The following is a 26,670-nucleotide window of genomic DNA, read 5'->3' on the forward strand; positions in this document are numbered from 1 at the left end:
TGGTTCATGGCATATAAAAAGGATGGAAACCCCTGGTTTAGAACATATCTATCCACACCAACCTGGGAGAGGTTTGTGTGAAATCGTTGCCTGCATTTGCTGAAGTGCACTGCAGAACCTAGATAGATAGATAGATAGATAGATAGATACTTTATTCATCCCCATGGGGAAATTCCAACTTTTTTCCAATGTCCCATACACTTGTTGTAGCAAAACTAATTACATACAATACTTAACTCAGTAAAAAATATGATATGCATCTAAATCACTATCTCAAAAAGCATTAATAATAGCTTTTAAAAAGTTCTTAAGTCCTGGCGGTAGAATTGTAAAGCCTAATAGCATTGGGGAGTATTGACCTCTTCATCCTGTCTGAGGAGCATTGCATCGATAGTAACCTGTCGCTGAAACTGCTTCTCTAGTGAAAATGCTGGGTCATGGAAGCTCGCTTTTTGACATTGTTTACTATGTACTATTTATGCTATAGTAATTTGTTAGTAATTAATGTGCAGCATATTTAGACCTAACTTAGTCTGCAATCATTTTCACTGTTGAAATTGGTTGTGATTTAATCCTGAAAATTTTCGGTAAGATTGACCTTGTAAACAGTGCTAAACTAAGGATTATTAATGCGTTCAGTGATCTTTGTGGAAGAGAGGGAAGGGTAATGCGGGAGAGAAAGGACTAGATTGATCTTGGAGTAGGTTAAAGGGTTGGCACAACAATGTGGGCCAAAAGTACTATGCTATACTGTTTTATGTTCCTCTTATTTAACAAAAATTGTATAGAACGCTTCTAAGAATCAGCTGTTTCTTTGCAAAATCTTGTTAGTAATTAATGAAGATAGCAACTGCACTGAAAACATGGAAAATAAAAATAAGTGCATAATTATGAATCTGAAGATCTGGTTTTCCAACCATTCAATGTTTAGTGAACATGGCATGGCCTCTGAATAGAAGAACATCCCTTAGCTGTGAAAGCCGAGGCATTGGGTATATTTATGGCAGTGGGTTCTTGATTAATAAAGGCATCAAAGGTTATGGGGACAAGGCTTACGAATAGGGGTGTAAGAAAGAGATCAAATCAAATTTGATGTACCCAATGGCCTAATTCTGATCGTGTCTTATTACCATTTTTACTAATCATTTTGTATTTGTGAATAATGTAATTTATTAATTCTTTACAGCGGATGATATTAAGCCTTGTCCACGATGTGCAGCATACATAATAAAAATGAATGACGGAAGCTGTAATCATATGACTTGTGCTGTATGTGGTTGTGAATTCTGCTGGCTATGTATGAAAGAAATCTCTGATCTGCACTATTTAAGGTAAGCAGTGAACAGTTATATATTGAAAACCTGATGAATAGAGGATTGTAAATATATTAGGATAGAATGACTACCAAAATTTCTTAAAGGAAACTTAAATTTGATCCAGGCTGTACTAGGAGACATTAGAAAAGACCAGCAAAAACTTGAGTAAATATTTTAAGGACTCTTAAAGAAAGAAAGGGCTTTGGGATGCATTTTCAGTCGAGTACAAACGGCTTCTAGTAATGGAATGAAGTAAACTGGACCCAATGATCACTACCTTGATGATTTTGTTATCTTTTTCCATCATTTATTTGATTTTACATTATTGTCAGAAGGTGGCCTTCAACATTAAGGACCCTCGCCATCCAGGACATGTCCTCTTCTCATTGCTATCCTCAGGGTCCACATTCAACCTTTTAGGAACAGCTTCTTCTCCGCCATCCGATTTCTGAACAGACAATGAACCCATGAACACTACCTCACTGTTTGGTCTAATTTCTCTTTTATATTGTAACTAGTTTTTATTATGTATTGCAAAACCTTAAATTTCACTGTAAACATCAGTGATAGTAAACCTGATTCTGATTCTGGACTTCTGTCTGTGCAGAAGATCTGAAGGTTTGTTTGCTGGAAGAAATTTAGTGAAAGGTGATTCTTCAAAAATGTTTGCTTGCTGGTTGTCAGTGGGCTTGGTAAATGTTGGGAGGGTGTACCAGACTTGATGCAATTTAGGGCACTGGTGGTATGCAAGATAACACCGTTTAATAGTACAAGTCTCAATATTCAGGTTTTTTAGTCTTAAACTACACAAAACATTCTCTGAATATTTTTAGAAAGAATTGCAGAACATTTTTGGTTCATTAGCAAAAATAGAATCCTTGACAGTGACCATAAAGAAAATGTAATGGACCATGTTGTTTGATGTAATCTTGTGTCATTAACAGTGGCTATGAAGCATTTAGTAACCTGATGAAGTATTTAGTTAGATTGAAACATCAGGAATTTAGCAGTTTGGGTTTTTACAGAAAACAAAAGTAAGCACTAAGTAGCAGCTGAAATCTTGGCAATATAGAATAATACTTTCATCTCTATGGAATTTTCATGTACTTAGTCTGAGGAACTAAAGCCAGATATCGATATCCAGCAGATTTGAAATTTAACTTTGAGTCTTCTGGCCTATATTTTGATTAATTTCACCTTTGCTAGCAAGGCACTCAGACAGCATTGACCATAAGACATAGGAGCAGAATTGGGCCATTCAGCCTCTTGAGTCTGAAATGCTATTTAATCATAGCTGATTAGTTATCCCTCTAAACCCCATTCTCTTAGCTTCTTCCTATAACCTTTGTCCTTACTAATCAAGAACTTCCACTTTAAATATAACCGCAGCCATCTAGGGCAATGAATTCCATTGATTCACCACAGTCTGGCTAAAGAAATTCCACCTCATTTTTGTTGTAAAGGAACATTCTTGTATTCTGATCCTAGAGTCCACTATTTGGAACGCTCTCCCCACTTGTTATGTAGTATACTAGTAATTTTTTTTAGAAACCTTTTTGACTTCCTACCTTGCCATACAAATGTGGTAATGTCATTGAAGTTGCTTAAAATTTTTGCCTAGAATATTGGGATTTTTAATATTGGAATTTTGTGTCCTGTAATTTGTTCTAATGGCAGGGGCTGGCTATTTGGTGTGGGCAAGGAAATGAGCTAGGATGTGTTTCTTGTAGTTGTATAGTTAACCACCTTGCTGTCTACATTAAAGTATGTCAGTTGCCATTTGTGCAATGTAGTTTGTACAACTATGCCACGAAAAAAAATTGGAAGAGAATTTTTTGGAGAGGAAATAGTGTGTGGGAACTTCAGAGTCTAGAAATAAATATTGACCAGGCAAGTGTCACCATATTTTGTGAACATGTTGGGCATGCTATATGTGATGATGCTTGTGGGCTGCCCCAGCACATTGTTAGGTTGTGTTGGTTGTAGGCATAAATGATACATCTCACGGAATGTTTCAATGTCAGTGTGATAAATAAGTGAATCTGAATCTGGGGTGCCACCTCCCTGCTAGGGCAGCCACATCTGAAATACCCTGGCTGAAGAAGGAAACAGATTTCACTTGGATATATCTCCTCTGTTCCAGCTTCCAATCCCAGTAACTGGGTTGGAGCTGAACCAGTATTCCAGTTTTGAAGTAATTTGAATTCAGATGTTTTTAATAAGTGAACAGAATTTTTGGGTCACTTCAAAGTCAGGCATTCCTTTGACTGTTTTGTTTTAAATCACTGGTAAGGGGCTGTGGAGAATAACAGGAATGGAAGCTAATGAAATGGAACCCTACAAAAAAAATTGCAATTAAGATTCCAGTCAGACAGGAAAGCAGCCCAGATTTTCAAGCATTTCATAATTGCCCACAATTTAGCCTGTGCAGAATTGAGAGCATCAAGAGCACCAAGCTCTTAACTCAGTTGATGATTCTGTATATGCCATTAAAATGACAGTTCAGTTACTTGACAGGAAATGATTAGAAGCTTTACTAGTTAGCTTTGATTGCTATACTTAAGGTCCCATGATCAGATGAATGTGGTTTGTATCCTAAATGTTTAATGATTTTGATTTCAAGTTGAAGAAACTCAAATTCTGCTTGTTGAATAGATATATTGGTTTGTTCAGATTGTCTGAAGTATGGTCTTCAAGATTATTTCGCTGTCCAATCTATAATTTTTTTTAAAATCACATTATTTCTCCTCTCAAGCAAATTGCATTGACCATGGATTTATACATTCATTGGCCACTTTAATAGGTACAAGAATGGAATTTGGTGTGGTCTTGTGCTGCTGTAACCCATCTACTTCAACATTCGACGTGTTGTATATTCAGAGATGCTCTTCTGCACACCACTGTTGTAGCATGTGGTTATTTGAGTTTCTGTCGCCTTCCTGTCAGCTGAGACCAGACTGGCTACTCTCCTCTGACCTCTCTCATTAACAAGACATTTGTGCTCACAGAACTACTAATCACTGGATGTTTTTTCTTATTCATTGCACCGTTCTGTATTATCTTGAGAGACGATTATGCATGAAAAACCCAGAAGATCAGTAGTTTCTGAGATACTCAAACCACCCTGTCTGGCACCAATGGTCAAAGTCACATATATCACATTTCTTCCTCATTCTGATATTTAGTCTGAACAGCAGCTGAATCTTGACCATGTCTGCATGCTTCTATGCCTTGACTTGCTGCTACATGATTGGCTGATTAAACATTTACATTAATGAGCAGGTGTATGTACCTAATAAAGGGGTCACTGAGAGTATTTAAAAGGATGTTGCATTTCCGGCATACGATTCCATTCATTAAACTTTTTACTTTTGAAATTGTATTAAAATAAGTGCCTGATGAAGGGTTTCGGCCCGAAACGTCATCACTACCTCCTCCCATAGATGCTGTCTGGCCTGTTGAGTTCTGCCAGCATTTTGTGTTTTTATTTATTTCCAGCATCTGCAGATTCACTCTTGTTGCCATCTACTCAATTGCTTTGTCTTACACTTTTGTGTTTAACTCTGTGCTTTGCCCTTCTCCAGTCCTTCAGGCTGTACGTTTTGGGGAAAGAAGCCCTGGAGTCGTAAAAAGAAGATCCTGTGGCAGCTTGGCACGTTAGTTGGTGCTCCAGTCGGAATCGCACTCATCGCAGGGATTGCCATTCCAGCCATGATCATCGGGATTCCTGTGTATGTTGGCAGGAAGGTACAGTGGATATTTAAAAGTGCTCTCATATATGCTAATTTAGAAAAAGGTACATTTTAGTTGCAATTATATTTTCCTGTTACCAGTTAAAGTTGCACTGATTCTTGGAATCCTCTAAATTCCTGAATTTTAAGTAACTTGGATAACTTGATAGAGGTCTTGAGAGGATAGCTCAAGTGGATAGCCAAAGTGTTTTTTCCCAGGCCAGAAATTGTTAATATGATGGATGTAGACTAGTATAATTTGATAGAGGTGTACAAAATGATAAGAGGCATAAATCGAGTGGATAACCAGAGACATTTTGCAGGGTTGAAATGGCTAATACCGGGGGTATAATTGGCGCAACATAGTGGGCAGAAGAACCTGTACAGTGCTGTTATGTTCAGTGATCATTAATGGAGAATGTGTGGAGCAGGTTAAGACCTACAAGTATCTGGGAGTACAGTTAGACGAGAAGCTAGACTGGACTGCCAACACAGATGCCTTGTGCAGGAAGGCACAGAGTCGACTGTACTTCCTTAGAAGGTTGGCGTCATTCAATGTTTGTAGTGAGATGCTGAAGATGTTCTATAGGTCAGTTGTGGAGAGCGCCCTCTTCTTTGTGGTGGCGTGTTGGGGAGGCAGCATTAAGAAGAGGGACGCCTCACGTCTTAATAAGCTGGTAAGGAAGGCGGGCTCTGTCGTGGGCAAAGTACTGGAGAGTATAACATCGGTAGCAGAGCGAAGGGCGCTGAGTAGGCTACGGTCAATTATGGAAAACCCTGAACATCCTCTACATAGCACCATCCAGAGACAGAGAAGCAGTTTCAGCGACAGGTTGCTATCGATGCAATGCTCCTCAGACAGGATGAAGAGATCAATACTCCCCAATGCCATTCGGCTTTACAATTCAACCGCCAGGAGTAAGATATGTTAAAGTGCTGGGGTTAGGACTCAATGTATTTAAGTAAACTACTTAAGAACTTTTTAAAAGCTATTATTAATGCTTTTTGAGAGGGTGATTTTAGATGAATATCATATTTTTACTGAGTTAAGTATTGTATGTAATTAGTTTTGCTACAATAAGTGTATGGGACATTGGAAAAAATGTTGAATTTCCCCATGGGGATGAATAAAGTATCTATCTAGCTATCTATCTATCTATAATTTTAAGGTGATTGGAGGAAAGTTTAGAAGGGGATATCAGAGGCAAGTTTTCTACACAGAATATTGAATGTGCGGAACATCCTGCCAATGGTGGTGGTAGAGGAAGATACGTTAGGGGTGTCTTAAGAAAATCTTAGATAGGCATTTGGATGATAATAAAATGGAAGGAAGGGTTAGATTGATCTTAGAGTAGTTTAAAAGTTCAACACAACATTGTGCGCTGAAGGGCCTGTATTGTTGCTGTAATGTTCTATATTCTATAACTATTAAATAATTAAAGACAATAAGGGTTCTGAATGTTCTTAGAAACACGGGAAACATACAGCACAATACAGGCCCTTCAGCCCACAAAGCTGTGCCAAACATGTCCCTACCTTAGAACTACCTAGGCTTTTTACCCCTAGCCCTCTAGTATTCTAAGCTCCATGTATCCATCCAGGAGTCTCTTAAAAGACCCTATCGTTCTTGTGTGATTAGATATTCTGTTCCCATAGGTATGGCTGCTTCTTCAATGTTTAATGTAATTATTGGTAGGTTTGATTTTTAAAAAAATATTATTATTATTATTCTGGGGGAAGATGTGAATCCAAGGACAGGAAGGATTTGGCTAGGGAGCAGAAAACCCAGTCATGTTCTTGAGGAGCAGTGGAAGTGGTTACAAAAATTATAAGACTCTTGTAGCTTTTTAAAAAGCATTCCAAACTCATTTTTGCAGAATGAGTGAGATTTTACATTGTTCCATATTCAGCTGATCTTTCTCTTTCAGTTGCAGGAAATGTAACACTGTCAGCAACTCAGAATTATTGCAACACTGACAAATGTTAAAATATGGCATAAAATTAACTATTTATATAGCTGTTAAAATATTCAAGGCCCATTCTAAATTTGAATAAAAATTAATACATAAATTTCTCCATATTATTTCTCCTAGTTGACACTGGAGAACTCTTCTCCCACCCCCCCACCCCAAATGGTTTTAATGCTCCTTGTGATGAACTGGGAAGTTCTGTAAGAATATAAAGTTTGAAATTTTATGATGTAAGCTTTGGGGTTCTAAACAACAAGCAAGGCTTGCATTATCCTCAACAAGCCATGCACATCCATTATATTCTCTGGCCACTTTATTAGGTGCACCTATGCAGGCTCGTTCATACAAGTATCTAATCGGCCAGTTGTGTGGCAGCAAATCAAACATGCCGACTTGGTCGAGGTTCAGTAGTTGTTGAGACCAAACGTCATCAGAATGGGGAGCAAATGTGATCTAAGTCTGACTGTGGAATGATTGTTGGTGCCAGATGCAGTGGTTTGAGTATCGCAGAAACTGCTGATCCCCTGGGATTTTCATGAACTCCAGTCTCTGGAGTTCATGGGGATGGTGCGAGCAGCAAAATAAAAAATCCAGTGAACGACAGTTCTGTGGACGAAAGTACTTTGTTAATGAGAGAAGACAGAGGAGAATGGCAAGATTGGTTCAGGATGACAGGAAGGTGGCTGTAACTCAAATAACCATGCATTATGACAGTGGTGTGCAGGAGAGCATCACACACGTTGAACCTTGAAGTAGATAGGTTACAGCAGCCAACCACAAACGTGCACTCAGTGACCACTTTATTAGGTATCTCCTGTACACATGTAGGCTGGCATGTTATTTTTCCACTTGAGATTCAGTTTAATGAGAACTTCATCTTCCGATTGTGAGCCACCTGGATACATGATAGTTGACATAGCGTTCAAATTGGTGAATCGATGAGCTCTGAAATGACTACCTCTGTAGATCAAGAATCTGAGTTCCAAATCTCCAATGTCTCTCAGAAGCAATGACAATGTATTGTGAAACAGTTTTATACAATACTTCAAATACAGTTTAACTTTTGAATTTGCTGGGTGTAAAGGAAATTAGAATTAACAAGCATTACCAACAGGTATTTAAAAAATGTTATCCTACTCATCTCAGGAATCTTCCACAGACGTGAAGTAATTTGTTAGTGTAGTATTTCTAATTTCTTCCATTGTCAAAGATGGAGACCGAAGCATTTCAAAAAGTGCATAGTTAACTGTTATTTAATGTGGCATCTGGCTGTAAGCAATTTTCCACTAGGAAAATCTGATATTGAATCCAATAATTCTTTGGTTTAACTGGAATGTGCTGCTAGTAACATTATCAGATAAGGATGTCGTACCAAATGAGCTTAAGTTTTCATTGTAGGTTGAGCTGTTCAAAGGCATATTTGGAATGATGGAAAAGACAGACATCTAGTTTGAAAGGCACTGATGTTGAATTTTATGCCTTTTATTTTTAAGTGTGAGCGAGCAACACATAATAGGATATTTGGCAGTTTAAGAAACTGTTTACAATGCTTTTTTTCAGTTTGGAGTGATTGTGGAAGTGAGCGAGGATGTGGCAGAGTTTTCTTTTGACAGACCAGTGAATTTTAAGCAGGATTGTTACTGTTACTCACCCTTTAGGATTGCTAACAAGACCAGCAGTAACTGCCAAAGAGCGGCACCGTCGGCTGTTTTAGAGGACATTTGAAAGGGTACCATGTTAGTGGGTCTGGAGTCGCAAGTAAGCTCAGACAGGGTAGTGATAGGATCTTTCCTTCCTGAAGGATGCTCGTAAGTCAGGCAAACTGATAGTTTTATGGTCATTCCTAATGACTTCTTTTAAATTGCAAATAAATACCACAACCATGTTGGGATTTGAGCTTTGTTCTCTCGAATGCTATGCTGCTGCATCACTGCTGTACTCTTGTCATTTTGCCCATAGCTGGTAATAATTTTCTGAAGAATCAGAAGAAATAGTTGTACTGCGAAACTCGAGGAGGAAATAAAATATTTGGGTGGGGTACTTATGATGGAAAAATGTTATTTATGGGCTTGGGCACAAATCATTGCAATCCACTGATATAGACCATAAGTCATACCAGCAGAATTAGGCCATTGGCCTTTTTCATCAGCTCTGAAGTACAATCGTGGCTGATTTATTATCTCTCTTAAACCCATTCTCCTGCCTTCTCCCCATAACTTGACTAATCAAGAACCTATCAACATCTGCTGTAAGTGTACTAAATGACCTGACCTCCACAGGCATCGGTGGCAGTGAATTCCACAGATTCCCTACCCAGCTAAACAAATTCCTCCTCATCTCTGTTCTAAACGGGCGTCATCTTATTCTGAGGCTGTGCTGTTTGGTCCTAGATTCCTCCATTGTAAGAAACAACCTCTCCACATCTACTCAATGTAGGTCTTTCAATATTCGATGGGTTTCATTGAAATCTCCTCTCGTTCTTCTGAACACCAATGAGTACAGGTCTGGAGCCATCAAATGCTCTTTGTCTGTTAACCCTTATATATAGTTAATAAAGAGTATGCATATCTCTGTTGGGGTATTTACTGAGGGTATGTTACAAATGTCATCAAGCTGGAGAAGGTGTACAAGACTATAGGAACACATACAAAATGCTGGAGGAACTCAGCAGGCCAGGCAGCATCTATGGGGGGAGAAAGGTACAGTCATTGCTTCAGACTGAAACCCTTCAGGACTTTTTATGATTTTAAAATCTTTGAAATTTCATATTGTACTTTTTTCCATAGTTGCTGTCTGACCTGTTGAGTTCCTCCAGCATTTTGTGTGTGTTGCTCTGATTTCCAGCACCTGCAGATTTCTCTTGTTTGTGACAAGACTAGAGGGCTTGAGTTATAGGGAGAGGTAGACCAGGCTTGATCTTTGTTCCTTTGATCATAGGAGAATGCGAGGTAACCTCACAGAAGTTTATAAATTCAAGAAGAGTGGATGAGGAGAAATGTCATGGTTTTTTCCTGGGGTTGGGGAGTCCAAAACTGGTGGCACGGATACAAGCAGGTAGAGATTTAAAAGCTCTGAGAGGTAGTTTAATCTCATGGAGCATAGTAAGTGGAATGAGCTGCATGGACCAGTTGGACAGAAGGCCCAGTTTCTGTGTTAAATTACTCTATAACTCTGTGGTTATTTATTATGTTTGAGAAATGTCCCTGTTGGTAATGTATTTTCTTTAAAGGAGTTGTGTATAGGGCAGGAAAATTGAAAACAAATCCCTATTTCCAGTCTTAAAGTGTTTTCTATGATTTAAAATCTTTGAAATTTCATATTGTGTAACCCTTGCTGTCAATCACTTGTTGCCTACATTCCCAGTCAGAATAACCTTTGAAGAAGAACTACAGCACTAAAAAATTGGGCATAGTCTTGTCAGGCAGCAGTAGTGAAGAGCAGAATTTTTTTTGGCAATTATTTTACTGTTTTAGAAGTCTCCATCTCAGTTTGCTTTTCCCCCCTCACCCAAGCCACCTTAATGGATATAAAAGCACTTTATAAGGTTTGTGCAGAACCAATATCACGGAAGATAAAACATTATCTTCATTCTGAGTTTACAACCATCTGCAGAAAAAGTGGCAGATGGTTGTAAATTCAGCCAGCTCCATCATAGCCTCCCCACCATTGGGGACATCTTCAAAAGGCAGCACCTTAAAAAAGGAGCATTCATCATTAAGGACTTACATCACGCAGGACATGCTCTTTTCTTATTACTAATAATTCGGAGAGGAGGTAAAGGAACCTGAAGATGCAAACTCAATGTTTTATAAACAGCTTCCTACCCTTCACCATCAGATTTCTGAATGGACAATGATCCAACCAATGAACACTACCTCACTTTTTTTGCTCTCTTTTTGCACTACTAATTTAATTTAATATATACTGTATTTCTTGTAACATAGTATTTTTATGTACTACACTGTACTGCCTCAAAACAAATTTCATGCCATACTGTATGTCAGTGATATTAAATCTGATTCTGACATTAGTATTGTAATGTATTACTGAAGGTAAAATATTAGCCATTACCCACCTCTCCATTCACTGCTGCTTGCCTTTTTAAGGAAATAACCTTTTAAAATAAAAGTTTGCTTGCATGTAACCTTAAAAAGGTGCACTTACAGTAGTGAAGACCACGTTCACTTGCACATGGCCTTCAGTATTGCGTAGTGCATTACTGATACTTACGATTTTTAAGAGGATTAACTTTTGGCTTCAAGCTCATGATCAGTTCATTTCATCAGTTATACCCGCAAGTAGAAAATGCAGATGTGGAGAATGTGGAGCAGTATTCACACTGCAGATGAAGTTTACAATATTGGATAGAAAGTGTAATGTTGACAATATTTAAATGTGTATGTTAATCCTGGGAATAAAAATCAGCCAGACCTCCTGTTTTCCCTTCCCCAAAATAAACCGTTGCAGTAGGGTGAAAAAATACAGAGAAAATAAAATGGGTCCTGCTAGTCATGGAAATGCTATGCAACATTCTGTGGCTGTCAGCCTAGTTCAATATTTTGTGTGCCGCTGTGCTGTCTGACATTTCTTTTGCAACATTTATTTTGCCCTTTAATTTCTGCTTAAAATCAGTTGTATGATGTTTAGCTGTTTTATATTGTGATTGAGATTTGTTGTATGTTGTTATGAACACTTAGATTCATTTATTAGTGGGAGGGGACGATCAATGAAAAAATAGAGAGAGTAGAGTGTAAGTTGCCACAAAAAGTAATGCAATATTTTCAGAAAACATGTGTAGTAATTTCATTACCTAATCACTTTGAATTATATTAATATCAGTGGCATCAAAAGAAAGAACCTTTTCATGCCTACGTGGTAATTGAACTTAAAATTTCTCTTTTTTTAAAAAAAGAAAAACTTAACTTGTCTAACAGTTGAGAATTTCCTGCTTTGGGTATTAAGTTTTTAGAAGCAGGCATAAGGTCTGGAGTTGAATCAAGGTTCCTGTAAATTGCAACATTTACTGATTGTGTCAGAGCAAGATAAAGCCTCCAGCTTTTAAAAAAGAACCCTGCTCTTCTTTTGGGTAATTTAAAAGAGAAATGTACTAGTATTAATACAGCTGCTGAAAGGGCATTTTTTTCCAACTTTGTTAGAACCAAGACTGTATAATTACTTTGGAATCAATTTGAAATGTGACCATGTAAAGATTTTTTGCTTAATCAAATAACTGTCAGTACTCTAGATGTAAAATTGCATGCATGTACTGAAATTTATAATAAAGCAGAATTTCCATAGGGCAATAGGACATAGGAGCAGAATTGGACCATTTGGCCCATCCAGTTTATTTGCACTATTCCATCATGGTTGATCTATTATCCCTCTCAAACCCATTCTCAGCCTTCTCCCTGTAACCTTTGACACCCTGACTATTCAAGAACCTATGAACCACTGCTTTAAATATACCCCATGACTTGGCCTCCACAGCATCTGTGCAATGAATTCCACAGATTCACCACCGCCTGTCTAAAAATCCTCCTCATCTCTTGTTCTAAAGGGATGTCTTTCTATTCTGAGAATAGGCCCTCTGGTCATAGATTTCCCCACTATCAGAAACATCCTCTCCATGTCCACTCTGTCTAGACCTTTCACTATTTGATAGTCTTCAATGAGATGCCTCCTCATTCTTCTAAACACCAGCGAGTGCAGGCCCAGAGCCATCTAGCTGTTAATCTTTTCATTCTGGGATCTTTTCTCCTGAAACTCCCAAGTGTTTTAAGTGTATTTTTAAAACGTTTAAAACTCAGATGTGAAAATTGCAAGTTATACTGGTTCCTGTGAATGCTTATTGCTAAGTGCCCACATGGGCTTCTAATTCTTTACTTCTAGTCTCCATTTAAGACTCTCCTTAAAATCTATGCTTGAGTAAGTATTTATTTTCTCCTAATTTTGCTGCTGATTTGACATCCTATTTGATTATGTGCCTGTGCAGTGTTGTGTGATCTTACATATAAACTATAAAGGAATTATCTTTAGTTGTTAGCCTTGTTCTTTGATTTCCCCCCAGAACAGCTGCATTTCTAAAGCATTTGGTGTTGTAATATATCCCAAGGCATTTCATAGCAGTATAATTGAAGAAAAAAATTCCCCTGCGCACAGTTCCTCCTTTAGTTTGGAATATGGTGTTAACAAAAGAAAGCTACCAAACACCTGTTTAAAGATTTTGTTGTTTTCTAGATACATAATCGCTACGAGGGAAAGGACATTTCAAAGCACAAAAGGAACTTGGCAATCACTGGAGGTGTAACATTGTCAGTCATTGTTTCACCTGTTGTTGCTGCAGTAACTGTTGGTAAGGAAACTTTAGCATCGGAGATTTTTATTTAACAATATTGGATAAAAGCTGGATATGTTCATAACTGTGTTTGCTACTTGTAAATAAGACGAGCAGAATTAGGCCATTTAGCTCATTGTGTCTGTTCTACCATTCCATTTTATTATTTTGGACTAAATTAGAGCACAGACAATGGAAAACGTCATACAGTGATGCAGCATCTTTAGTCGAACAGGATTGCCCTAGTGTGCAGTTCTAATCTGTGCATTTTGTACTCCACTGTTCATCAGTGTAATTTTGAATCTTCATTGGTGTACAAAATATTAATTTGTGAAAAGGCGTTCCTTATTCTGCTCATGGGTTTGCTTTCCAATAAATGGCAGTCAATCTGAGGGAAGCAATGTGTTACATCCTAGGCTGTGTTTGTTAGAATAGTAAATTACTTGGGTATTTTTTAACCAATTTTTAGTTGTCTCTGCCATGGGGGGTAAAAGGAGCAATTGATATACCTCTGCACTGTGTTTTCTGGAGTTCAGAAGAATGAAGGCCTGGATATTGTGCACGTGCCGAGGATGGGGGGGGGGAATCTAGGAGCAGGGGGCACCACCTCAGAATAGAAGGGTGTCCCTTTGGAACAGAGATGGGGAAGAATTTTAGTCAGGGGTGGTGAATTTCGAGTTCTTTGCCACAGATGGGCGTGGAGGTCAAATAATTGAGTTTATTTAAAACTGAGGTTGATAGGTTCTTGATTAGTAAGGACGTCAAAGGTTATGGGGAGAAGGCAGGACAATGGGGTTGAGAGGGATAATAAATCAGCCATAATGGAATGGCAGAGCTACTTGATGGGTTGAATAACCTAATTCTGCTCCTATGTCCTATGGTTTCATGAGTTTACTTACAAAGAACATTCTTTCCTTTGATTTTAAGGTATACTTTTAAATCTAAAAATGTTAGATTCTAAGATATTGAGCCGGAAGGAAGCAATTGCACAGAAATGAACATTTGTGTTTTTTTTTTAAAAGCTAAACTCCTTCTCTGCTGCTGGTTTTGAGAGCCCATGTCTTTGTCAGTAAAACATCAGTAGTGAATAACTTAGTGAAATGCAGTGGTATGACTTAGAAGTTGATCCTCATTTGCCATGTTCGTGGTAATAAACCATACAAAAAAGGAGTGCTTTGGCTTTAAAAGAATGTTTTGCATCCAGTTGTCTGATTTTTGAAGTACATTTCTATGCTTCAGTTGCTGTGCCAAACTGCTGCCATATCAAGGCAGCCATGAGTGCTTGTAGCAGTACTAATGTTCTGGATTTCTACTTTGCAAAATGTATGCATGCATCGAGCACTGTTTGCTCGGTTTGTCACAAAAGGTGGGCTTCCCTGGTGGCCACCCATTTTAATTCCACTTCCCATTGCCACTCTTGACATGTCGGTCCTTGGGCTCCTGTACTGTCATGACGAGGCAACTCCCATGTGGAGAAGCAACACTTCATAATCTGGGTAGCCTCCAACCTGACCGCATGAGCATCAATTTCTCTAACTTGTAACTTCTCCCTTCTGCCCTCTCCCTTTTTCTTACCTTATGACCATGTTCCACAAAGGGTTGGTATTGGTTAACAATCTATATGTGCATTTTGAACACCAAGTGGATAATTATTAAAACATTTTTGCATAATTAGCATTTATTGCTGATGTGGAGTTACTTACTAAGCAACATCTTGTGTTCCATCTGGGGAGCCTCCAACCTGATGGCATGAACATCAATTTCTGGTAATTTCTTCCCCCTCCCCTTCTCTCTTTTTCTATTCCCCATTCTGACAGCCTTCTTACTCCTCCACAACTGCCTATCACCTTTCTCTGGTGCCCCTCTTCCTTTTTCTCCCATGGTCCACTCTCCTCTCTTAACTGATTCCATTTTCAGCACTTTACCTCTTCCATCTGTCATCTCCCAGCTTCTCACTTCATACCCACCTTTCCCCTCACCTGGTGTCACCTATCATTTACCAACTTGTACTCCTTCCCCTCCCCGCCCCCCACTTATTCCGCTTCTTCCTCCCTTTCCAGTCCTGATGAAGGGTCTCGATCTGAAACGTTGACTGTTTGCTGCCTGACTTGCTGAGTTCCTCCAGCATCTTGTGCGTGTTGCTCTCCATTTCCAGCATCTGTAGAATCTCTTGTGTTTATGTATGTACAGAAGTCCATGTCTTGCTGAATGTTAATTGGAATATCTAGCAATAGATGTTCACCAGAACACCAGGGGTGCAGCTCTGAGATCTGCAAATTGCCATTTAGTCCACCCCATTATATAAGAAGTTGGAAACACTTTTGACAAACTGTTAATATTAATTCCAAATTGGGTTGATTTGGGAGAAGGGCATTGAGTGATCGATAGCCTTTGAGCAGATTGCCATAGAGGAATCTCTTGGCTGCTTAGCTCTCCCCACCATGCGAGAGAGGGAGGGACGGTGTCATATTCACCAGATAGTGATGAGGGACTGAAGGATCTGAGTGATTTGCCAACATATGGAAGAGGTTCTGCTATTCGCCAGCAATGGTCCACATCCTTCCAGCACAAGAGATCTGCAAGCCGGTGCTCAGCGTCATACTTCCCTCCCTGGTTTGTCCCTTAGTTGCTGCTTCCACAATAGCCTAAGGAGCAGTACACACAGAATGCTGAAGTGATTCAGAAGCTCAGGCAGTATCTGTGGAGGGGAATAAGTGATTAACTTTTTGGGCGTAGACTCTTTGTCAGTGCTCAGCCTGAAATGTCAACTGTTTCTCCCTCTCTATAGGTGCTGTGTGACCGCTGAATTCCTACGTCATTTTGTGTGTGTATTTTTCTCTGGAGTTCCAGCATCTGCCGAATTTCTTGTTTATACTCTTGAGGAGCAATTCATGGTTGGGTAGTCTTAGTGAAGGGCTTTGTACTATGTTCCAGCAATATGCAGCATAAGGAAGAGTGTCATTTCTCTCTGTTATGACTTTGGTACCGATTCCATTAGCTCTCGTTTCTCGGCATCTATTGTTTCAAGTCTTTAATCTTCTCGTGAACCAAGCATCCATAGATTTCAGTGGTGGGGAATTCTTAGCTCTCAAATAAATTCCTTCTAGATCTACATTAGCAACATATGTTGGAATTTTCAGCCAAGACCAGTTAACAGGTCACTCTTCCTTTCTGTTGAACGTCTGCTGATATAGGAAGTTTTGCTCATTGGATCCTTTGTATCGATCAGAATTCAACATCTCTGAAGATCTATACTGAGCTCAACATATTGATACAATTATGAAGCATGCCAGAGATTAGATTTCATTAGAAGTTTGAGCAGATTTGGTATGTCACCAAAGACTTGAACAAATGTCTACAGATGTACTGTGGAGAGCATTTGACATAGGTGTATCGTTGTCTGGTAGGTGCCACTGCACTGGATTGGAAAAAGCTACAGAAGGTTGTAAACTCAGCCAGCTCCATTGTAGGTAGTAGCCTCCCCAGCATCGGGAATATCTTAATATGCGATGCCTCAAGATGGTGACATCCATCATAAAGGGCCCTCAACATCTAAGACGTGTCCACTTCTCATTACTACCATCAGGGAGAAGGTACAGTTGAAGAATCTGCAATATGAGTTGTCTGAAAGCATTCTTAACTACCACAGAGTGGTATACTGAGGTTTTGACCCTGTTACATATGGTCAAAGTGGCCAAGGTGGTGATCAAAATGAAGACTATTGGCTAATTTTTTTCTGATTTTTTTTTTGCATTGGTGTTAGGTGGTCAATAGTTTCAGAGTGTGGTGTGTCTGTGGCTAGCTGTGTCTGCACGTACTTCATATTTTTAGATTTTTTTAGATTAGATTATGAGGACACTCAGTCCTCGTTTATTGTCATTTAGTAATGCATGCATTAAGAAATGATACAATGTTCATCCAGTATGATATTGCAGAAACACAAGACAGACCAAGACTAACTGACTGATATTGTGCAGCTGTTGATGTTTTTGCCTAGTTGACACTGATTAGAAACGAAAGTGAAACTCAAAAGAATGACTGTCGAGAGGTGTTGGATATGTTAGTGCATTTTGGGTTTCTAATAGAAATCAAATTTTAATATAATCTGTTTGTAAGTGGGGAATTGCCAAATAACACAAGCCTGGTCATTAACAAAACTAGCACGCAGGGCATAGGCCAGTTATAGCACAATTAATGAAGAATTAGAAACATGAGAATCTGTAGATGCTGGAAATCCAGAGCAACACACACAGAATGGTGCAGGAGCATAGCAGGTCAGGCAGCATCTATGGAAGGGAATAAAGGGCCGATGTTTTGGGCCGAAACCATTCATGAGGACTCGTGAATAATTGTTAACGTTTTTCATATCCCTTCCATAGATGTTGCCTGACCTGTTGCATTTTGTGTGTTATTAATGAAGAATCAGTCTTCATCAGTCATCCGGTTTAGCAGTAGGAAATGGTGGCTTCCTGCATGGACTGGCCTGTCTTGACTTGAGGCTTATTTGCTGTTACCAAAGTGATGGGCCAGATTATTTTTATGTTTATTATCTCTGGCATCTCTATTAAATTAATGTGAAAGAGCAGTGTGAAATCCATGTAGTGCAGCGCATAAAAATCCTACCACTAACAGTCACAGACATTGTGTGTTTTTTAGTTGTTAAATAACTTTCTTTTTGTATTCTATCTTCACAGGCATTGGAGTACCCATTATGTTAGCATATGTTTATGGAGTGGTCCCTATTTCCCTCTGCCGTAGTGGTGGCTGTGGTGTTTCTGCCGGCACTGGAAAGGGTGTGCGGATAGAGTTCGATGATGAGAATGATAATGCGGGCAGAGGAAATGCAGCATTAGGTAAGCAAATTGATTTTACCCCTTCCCATGTATCTAGCTACTTTCAGTAGGCCCGAAGCGTCTATTGTTAATCCCCAATATAGATGCTGTTGGGTTCCTCCAGCATTTTGTGTGTGTTACTCTGGATTGTGAGCATCTGCTGAATCTCTTGTGTTCAGTATGCTTAATCGCTCTGTTTAAAACAAAACACATTTTCATTGCTTTAAGAAGTGACTGGGCAACATGTTAAATTTCATTTTGAGAACAATGTCTGCTTTCATAACTGAACACAGTTGGTTCAGGGGCAAAGGCAGGTCAATGGGTTTGAGAGTGATAATAAATTAGCCCGGATGGGATGGCGGATCAGACGATGAGCTGAATGGCCTAATTCTGCTCCTGTGTTTATGGTCATTCACCTTGGAATCGTTTCTTTCGACTGGCCATCTTGCCTCTCCACTCTCAATCCTGGTCCAGGTTTCAAACCAACATGACAGTTTGTTTCTTCTCATAGATGCATGACCATCTGAGTTTCTCCAGCACCATAAGAAATAGGAGCAGAATTTGCCCCATCAACACTGCTCCATCATTCCATTATGGCTGATTTATTATCCCTCTCAACCCCTTTCTCCTGCCTTCTCATAACCTTTGGTGCCCTAACTGATCAAAATTCTATCAAACTCTGCTTTAAATATACCTAATGACTTGTCCTCCACAGCCACCTGTGGCAATGAATTCCACAGATTCACCATGCTCTAGCTAAAGAAATTCTCCTCACCTCTATTCTAAAGGGATGTCCTTGTATTCTAAGGCTGTGTCCTCTAGTCACTTTTGAAAACATCCCCTCCATGTCCACTCTAGGCCTTTCTGAATTTTGACTACATTATATTTAGATTTACATTTTTTTTGCACAGATTGTTCTTCTAATTTTCCAGTGCAGGGTACAAGTGCACTCACCAAGTTGTAAGCATGTTTTCATTATCTAAAATGTATGTTAGAAAGCTCCATAGGTGACTTGTAATATATGTTCAGAGTTATAATTGCTAGCAAGTGAAATGTTGTGCTGCTGTTTGTCCACCTAGATACGACGTTTGTGGTGGAAGCTCGGAACAACCCCAGTATTGGAGAAGGAAGTGTCGGGGGTTTAACAGGCAGTTTGAGTGCCAGTGGCAGTCACATGGACAGAATCGGGGTAATACGAGACAACCTGAGTGAAACAGCGAGCACAATGGCATTAGCTGGAGCGAGTATCACTGGGAGTCTTTCTGGGAGTGCGATGGTCAACTGTTTCAATAGGTAAGCCTTCCAGATTTCTTTTCCATGTGCTCTTTTAAGCAAATCTTTTAATAATAAAAACTTCTGCGATTTAAAGGTGGCTTGGGAGGGTAGTGGTTAGCACGTGACTTTATAGCAGGGGTTTGATTCCCACTACTCTCTGTGACTTCAGGTGCTCCAGTTTCCTCCTACAAGATGTATACATTAGGGTTAGTAAGTTGTGGGCATGCTGTGTTGGCGTGGGAAACATAGCCTAGTACAATCCTAGCTGATGTGATGGAAGCAATGTGTTTCACTGTATATTTCAAAGTATGTGTGACCAGTAAAGCAAATCTTTCTTTACTTGGCCTTAACAACATGGGAGGGAAGAGAATGTGACTGGATGCAAATAAATGAATCCACCACTGAATGCTGTGGAGCAGGGGCAAGGTCACTTAGTTACCAACTTGTGTGAATCCCATGGTAGTCTGATCCAGTGCTTCCTGTTAAATCTCATGCCGCTAAGTAACTTGAAAGTAAAAATATTAGCTCCTGAACTATTTTAGTAATGTTTCATATTCTGACCATTTTGTGGGAGCAGGCTAAAAATAAATAAACTGATGAAAAAACTATCTTTAATATTAAGCATCATCTTGATTAATTCTGTCATGCATAACCTTCACAGCTGCAGTTCACAAAGTTACTGCTGCTCTATTCCCCTATTTGTCCAACCTGAGGGATCTATGCTGCGCAAGTGGATAGGGTGATTAAGATGGAAAATGGTGTGTAGTCCTTCAGTACTCGAGGTATTGAGGAGAAGAGCACCAGCGTAATGTTGCAGCTCTATAAAACCCTGGTTAGACCACACTTGGAATATTGTGTTCAGTTCTGGTAACCTAATTAGGAAGATCATGGAAGCTTTAGAGAGGGTGCGGAAGAAACTTACCAGGATGTTTCTGCCTGGATTAGAGAGAGTGTCTTATGAGGATAGGTTGAGCAAGCCAGGGTTTTTCTGTTTGGAGTGAGGGAGGGTGAGAGGTGATTAATAGAGGTGTACAGAATGATAAGAGGCAGAGATAGAGTTGATAGCCAGGGCCGAAATGGCTAAAAATTACAGGGTTATGTAGGAGGGAAGGGTTAGATTGATCTTAGAGTAGGTTAAATGGTCAGTCCAACATTATGGGCTGTAGGGTCTGTATTATGCTGTAATGTTCTGTGCTCTTAATATCTAAGCAAAGTTTCTATTCAATTTTAGGAAATGTACAAAGGTAAAAAAAGGTAAAGTTCAAGAGCACTGAAATATGGTTTTCATTGATACTAAATAATTTGAAGCTGTCATCTTGTAGAAGTTGTGTTCCAGGCAAACTGTTCTTCCCTCCTCTAACTTTTGTTGTTATTTCCATTTATTGTAGGTTAGAAGTGCAGGCAGATATCCAGAAGGAGCAATATAGTCTCAGTGGTGAGTCAGGCACGGTCAGTATTGGGACAATCAGTGACAATGCCAGCACAAGGGCCATGGCCGGATCAATTATCAATTCCTACAACCCACAGGACAGGTCTGCTATTTTGCTGATATTTTTTAACAAATTATTTTGTGATATTTAAAATGTTTAAATTACTAATTTTGTTTTAAGTGGTGAAACACTGGAAATAAATTTGATTTTTTAAAAATCACTTTAAAGAAAGACTCATAGTTACTGGGAATTAGCCATCTCCCATTTGCTTTCAGAAGTTCTTTGACAGTGCCTTACTGCTCACAATACTAATGCTGAAAAGAAATGCCAAAGAACGTGAATTTATAGGAGTCCCTCTTAGTCTCAAATCTTATGAATGTATTGTGCACCTAATTATTTACCTTTTACAAAGCACTTTCAAGGACTCTTCAACTCATGTTCTCAATATTACTTATTTTTGCAAGTTGGTTGTTTATCTGTTTTTGTTCATAGAAACATAGAAAACCTACAGCACAATACAGGCCCTTCGGCCCACAAAGCTGTACTGAACGTGTCCTTACCTTAGAACTGCTGAGGCTTACCCACAGCCCTCTACTTTTCTAAGCTCCATGTACCCATCCAGGAGTCTCTTAAAAGACCCTATTGTTTCTGCCTCCACCACAGCCGCCGGCAGCCCATTCCACGCACTTACCACTCTGTTTTAAAAAAAACTTACCCCTGACATCTCCTCTGTATCTACTTCCAAGCACCTTAAAACTATGCCCTCTGGTGCTAGCCATTTCAGCCCTGGGAAAAAACCTCTGACTATCCACAGGATCAATGCCTCTCATTATCTTGTATACCTCTATCAGGTCACCTTTCATCCTCCGTCGCTCCAAGGAGAAAAGGCCAAGTTCACTTAACCTGTTCTCATAAAGAATGCTCCCCAATCCAGGCAACATCTTTGTAAATTTCCTCTGCACCCTTTCTATGGCTTCCACATCCTTCCTGTAGTGAGGCGACCAGAATTGAGCACAGTCTCCAAGTGGGGTCTGTGTAGTTTTTCATTCTATTATTTCTTTGTGAATGCCCACAAGAAAATGAAACTCAGGATGGTATATGGTCATTTGATAATGAAATTACTTTGACTTTGAAAGCAGTCACTTCAGTACAGGATTTTGGCAGCTGAATTGTACTCAGTGGGCTTGGTGAGCCTAGTGGCTAGTTTAAAAGTGCTGATATTAAGTTGAGAAATGTAGGTGAAATGTGCATTTCAGCCTTCCACAGTGTGAGAACAGTGAAAGTTGCATCACAGACTGGTTGCAAATGATACTGCCAGCTGTGGTCTTGCACGTACTCACAATTACAAAATACTTCTGAGTATAATCCTTAAATTGCTGGCCTTTGCCACTTTCCATTATGTTAGTCATATTTTTTTTTAAATGTTAAGGCTAATCAAAATGAAGCTCTATACTTCGAAATCGAAATAAACACGAGATTCTGCAGATGCTGCAATTCAGAGCAAACATACAAACTGCTAGAGGAACTCAGCAGGTCAGGCAGGATCTGCTGACAGATGCTAACTGACTTGCTGAGTTCCTCCAGCATTTTGTGTGTGATGCTCTGAAAAAAGCAGCTTTTGTAACTTTGGGATGATAAGATTGACACACAAAAGGACCTGAGCAGGGCAGTTCCAGTCTCAAGATTCTCTTGTATAGAATTTCCTTTTAATTTTTGGATGTATTTTTGTCCCACTGCTAATGCTGGCTTCAGTTTCATAGTTGAACCGCTGCCTTTTTTTTTTAAACTTTATACTTTTCCAGAGAGGAAATATCTGCATTTCTAATATTTTTGGTAAATATAGAACCAGTCTAATAGCAACACGTTGTAGTCTGACTATCCATTTTGAGCAAGTGGAACTACAATACCTTTCCATTCTGAATAAGGCATTTTAAATGCAATAGATTTAGAGGCAATGTTTCCTACAGTGGGGGAGTTTAGGACCAGAGGGCACGACCTCAGAATACAAGGACATCCCTTTAGAGCAAAGATAAGGAATTTATTTTGCCAGAGAGTGTGGAATTCATTGCCACAGACAGCTGTGGAGATCAAGTCATTGGGTATATTTAAAGTGGAGTTTGATAGGTTCTTGACTAATAAGGGCATCAAAGTTTATGGGGAGAAGGCAGGGGAATGAGGTTGAGGGGCATAACAAATCAGCCATGATGGAATGACTGTCTTATGGTCTTATGATATTCAATGTGTAACTGTAAAAGAAAGCATCTCTATGTGGGCATGCTGTTATTAAATTGAGCCCTGCTATTTATGTCAAGTATAGAAAGTTTTTGAACATCTGTAATAGTAAAGTCCTTCTTGTAAATATCCAAAGGGGAGGAACTTTTCTGGTTTGCCTAAAAACATTAACAGAGTAAGTCCTGATGGAAGTATCTTGGCCTGTAACATCAACTATTTGTTCCCCTCCATAGATCCTGCCTGACCAGTTGAGTTCCTTAGTATTTTGTGTGTGTTGCTCTGGAATTCCAGCATCTGCAGAATCTCTTCTGTTTTATTGAAAGAACCAAATTCAGTGGGGGTATCCATGTTATTTCTGATTGTCCTAATTATCTGAAGCATTTTTAAGTAGTCTGTTAGAGGACTGAGGACTGGTTATTAAGCTTGCAAAATATCATGCTTTGCAGTATTCACTATTGTAAATCAGTCATTTAAGTTGATCTGTTTCTCAAAGTGTGTGTGAACTACTTATTTTGAAGGCTGCATTTGTTCACATGTTAACGTACTGTTACATTGCTGTTACCAGCTGTTTTTAGTTCATGGAATATGAATTGTACTTGGCAAGATAAGCTTTAATTGGTCATACTAAATTATCTTTTAAGTTATTTGCCATCTTTGACACAAAGCAAAAGAATTCATAGATCTTCCATCACTGACATTAAATTGAAGACGCTAGTATACATCAGGGAGTTCAGAATGTTGCTGATTACAGGGCCATCATCTGATTGTTTTGCTTTTTATGTGAACTTTCAAATTGATACTTGCAGTTCTCTTGCTACCTATTAACCATGTGTAAAGAGTTCTCCATAAGATCAAAAGAGCAGAATCAGGCCATTCCCCCTTTGAATCTGTACCGCCATTCCATCATTCCTTCTCATCCCCATTCTCCTGCTTTCTCCCTGGAACCTTTGATGCCCTTACTGATTAAGAACCTATTAAACTCTGCTTCAATATACCCAATGTCTTAGACTCCACACCTGTCTCTGTCAGTGAATACCACATAGTCACCACCCTCTGGTTAAACAATTTCCTCCTCATCTCTGTTCTAAAAGGACATCTTTGTATTCTGAGACTGTGCCCCTAGTTGTAGACTCCCTCACCGTAGGAAATGACCTCTCCACGTCCACTCTATATCTCGACCTTTCGATATTCAGTAGGATTCAATGAGAATTCCCCCCCATTCATGTAAACTCCAGCAAATACAGGGCCAGAACCATCAAATGCTCTTCATACATTAACCCTTTCTCTGATTAATGTGCTCTGTTGGAATATTTCTAGATATCACTAACATTAAATCTGTATTTCTTGATTTCCGTGTAGGGAAGGGAACAGTCTGGAGGTGCAAGTTGACATTGAGTCAAAGCCTGCAAAGTTGAGGCACAACAGTGGAAGCAGCGCTGTGGATGACAGTAGTCGCAATGTAGTCATTTTAACTTCGGCCCCTCCTCTGGATAATCGAAGCAATGCCTCCAAATGGTCCAAAGAAACAACTACTAAAAAGTGCAAAGGAAAATTGCAGAAAAGAGGCAGTATGAAGATAAATGAAACTCGTGAAGAGATGGACGCACAGTTATTAGAACAAAGAAGCACTAATTCGAGCGAATTTGATTCTCCGTCACTTAGTGACAGTATTCCATCTGTAGCAGACTCTCACTCCAGCCATTTCTCAGAATTTAGCGGATCTGATATGGAGAGCATGAAAACATCTTGTAGCCACGGTTCAAGTGATTATCATAGTCGTTTCTCAGCAGTCAGTCCCCTTCCCGAGGTGGAGAATGATCGTTTGGAGACATGCCCATCACAGGGTGGTCTGGCATCTGTTGCAAATGGACCAAGTGCTGAAATCTTGCAGCTGAACCTCATTGCAGAGGAGAATGGTGCTGTAACTTCAGAGTCAAATAATGCCAATGAGGAAACAGAAAATGTAACCAATAATAATCAGCAACAGACTAGTGCAATTCATTCAGAAATTTAATCTTTCACTGCTGCAGTTTGTATCATAAATGGCACTAATCAGTTCTGCTAACAGTTATATGCTGATTAATATAAAAGAAAACTAATAACTGATTGAAACTGGTGCTTATTAATCAACAAGATCATGGATTTTGAAGGTCAGAAAGTTTAGGTGTTAGGGTTAAGTGTTGTTACTGATCTGCTCCCAGCTAACCAGTTCAACTTCTAAAGGTTGGGAGAAGAGTTGTATCTATCAGACAGTAACATTGGCTGAGAAGCAGTGGTCCGTTTTCCGGTCACGTGCCAAGCATATGTAGCTGAACTTGGAGAAATCCCAAAATGCAAGCAGAAATCAGTTGACAGTTATTCAAAAAATTGTTCTTGACTGTGGCTATTCTATGATTGAAGATTGACGGACCCATTCTCCTTCACTGTTTCCTGGTGCCTTTTGGAAAATACATTTAATACCTGCTTTATTTGAGGATATGTTTATACTTCTCAAAAAAAATGCTTTGACCACAGTATACCACAGAAGAATGCTAACAAAATGGATGAAAATTGTGAATAATGAATAAATGATCTTAAGATATAACCCTTTATTAGCCTACCAAAGACAATACTCAGGCTTTAGAAACTATTTTGCATAACTATTTTAACTGGTTCCTTGTTCTGAAAAAGAAAGTATTCATAGCGGATGATTGCTGCTAATGCAGTTTGTTACAGATTGAAAGCACAGTGCAGAATTTTGCACATTGCTTTGAAGCATTAAAGAGAGGTAAAGACCATAGCCTTTTCCTCCTGGATGGACCGAGACACTAATAAAACTCAAAGGCAATCTCGGCTAAAAGATGCACTGTTGAATTTCACTTAAATGCAAAATCAATTTCATATATGAAAGTATGTTTTGTGCATTATGCAGTGTGTATTTGGTTTATGTTGCCATGTTGATAATTGAAATTTTATCCTTGAAGAATAAAAAACAAGTTGCAATCTTTTAAAATTTTCTTTAAGCTTTAGAACACTAGTGCCAGTTACAATACGTTGCATATGCTTGGTTTGGTATTTATACATTTGTTTGCAAGCTGGTTTGCCTAACAGGGTTGACTGTAAGAAGCATATCTAAAAATAAATACAATTAAAATCAAATGTTGAGTATTCTTATAATGTGCAAAAGTTTGGTTTAATTGAAATAGTAAATGCACAAGTTAGGTTATGGGTTAAGGGTGAAAGGTGAAGTGTTTAAGGGGAACATGAGGAGAAACTTCACTCAGGGCAGTGAGAACATGGAACGAGCTGACAGCAGAAGTGGTAGATGCAGGTTTGATTGCAACAATTAAGAGAAATTTGGATAGGCACATGGATGGGAGAGATACAGAGGCCATTGTCTAGGTGCAGGTCGATGGGACTAGGCAGATTAATATTTCAGCATGGACTAGATGGGCTGAAGGGCCTGTTTCTGTGCTGTAGTGTTCTATGACTATAGCTAATCTAAAAGTAATTGTAACTGTCTGTTCCTTCTTGCTGACTTGGTTATGCACCTCTGCCATACAGACTGGGA

General features: G+C 39.1%; 1 protein-coding gene across 3 annotated transcripts in view; it reads left to right on the forward strand.

Moving 5' to 3' along the window:
* Positions 1–26,258, forward strand: part of rnf19a (ring finger protein 19A, RBR E3 ubiquitin protein ligase) — an 80,214-nt gene extending 53,956 nt beyond the window's left edge. For all 3 annotated transcript variants that reach the window (XM_073051506.1, XM_073051488.1, XM_073051497.1), the window contains exons 4-10: positions 1,187–1,331; positions 4,901–5,063; positions 13,255–13,369; positions 18,046–18,204; positions 19,263–19,476; positions 20,847–20,990; positions 24,480–26,258. In XM_073051506.1, coding sequence (XP_072907607.1) covers positions 1,187–1,331; positions 4,901–5,063; positions 13,255–13,369; positions 18,046–18,204; positions 19,263–19,476; positions 20,847–20,990; positions 24,480–25,134 — 1,595 coding nt within the window. In that variant the 3' untranslated portion in view covers positions 25,135–26,258. The remainder of the gene's footprint in view (positions 1–1,186; positions 1,332–4,900; positions 5,064–13,254; positions 13,370–18,045; positions 18,205–19,262; positions 19,477–20,846; positions 20,991–24,479) is intronic.
* The last annotated feature ends 412 nt before the right edge of the window (positions 26,259–26,670 follow it).

This window comes from Hemitrygon akajei, chromosome 1 (genome assembly GCF_048418815.1).
Source record: "Hemitrygon akajei chromosome 1, sHemAka1.3, whole genome shotgun sequence".
Taxonomy (NCBI): domain Eukaryota; kingdom Metazoa; phylum Chordata; class Chondrichthyes; order Myliobatiformes; family Dasyatidae; genus Hemitrygon; species Hemitrygon akajei.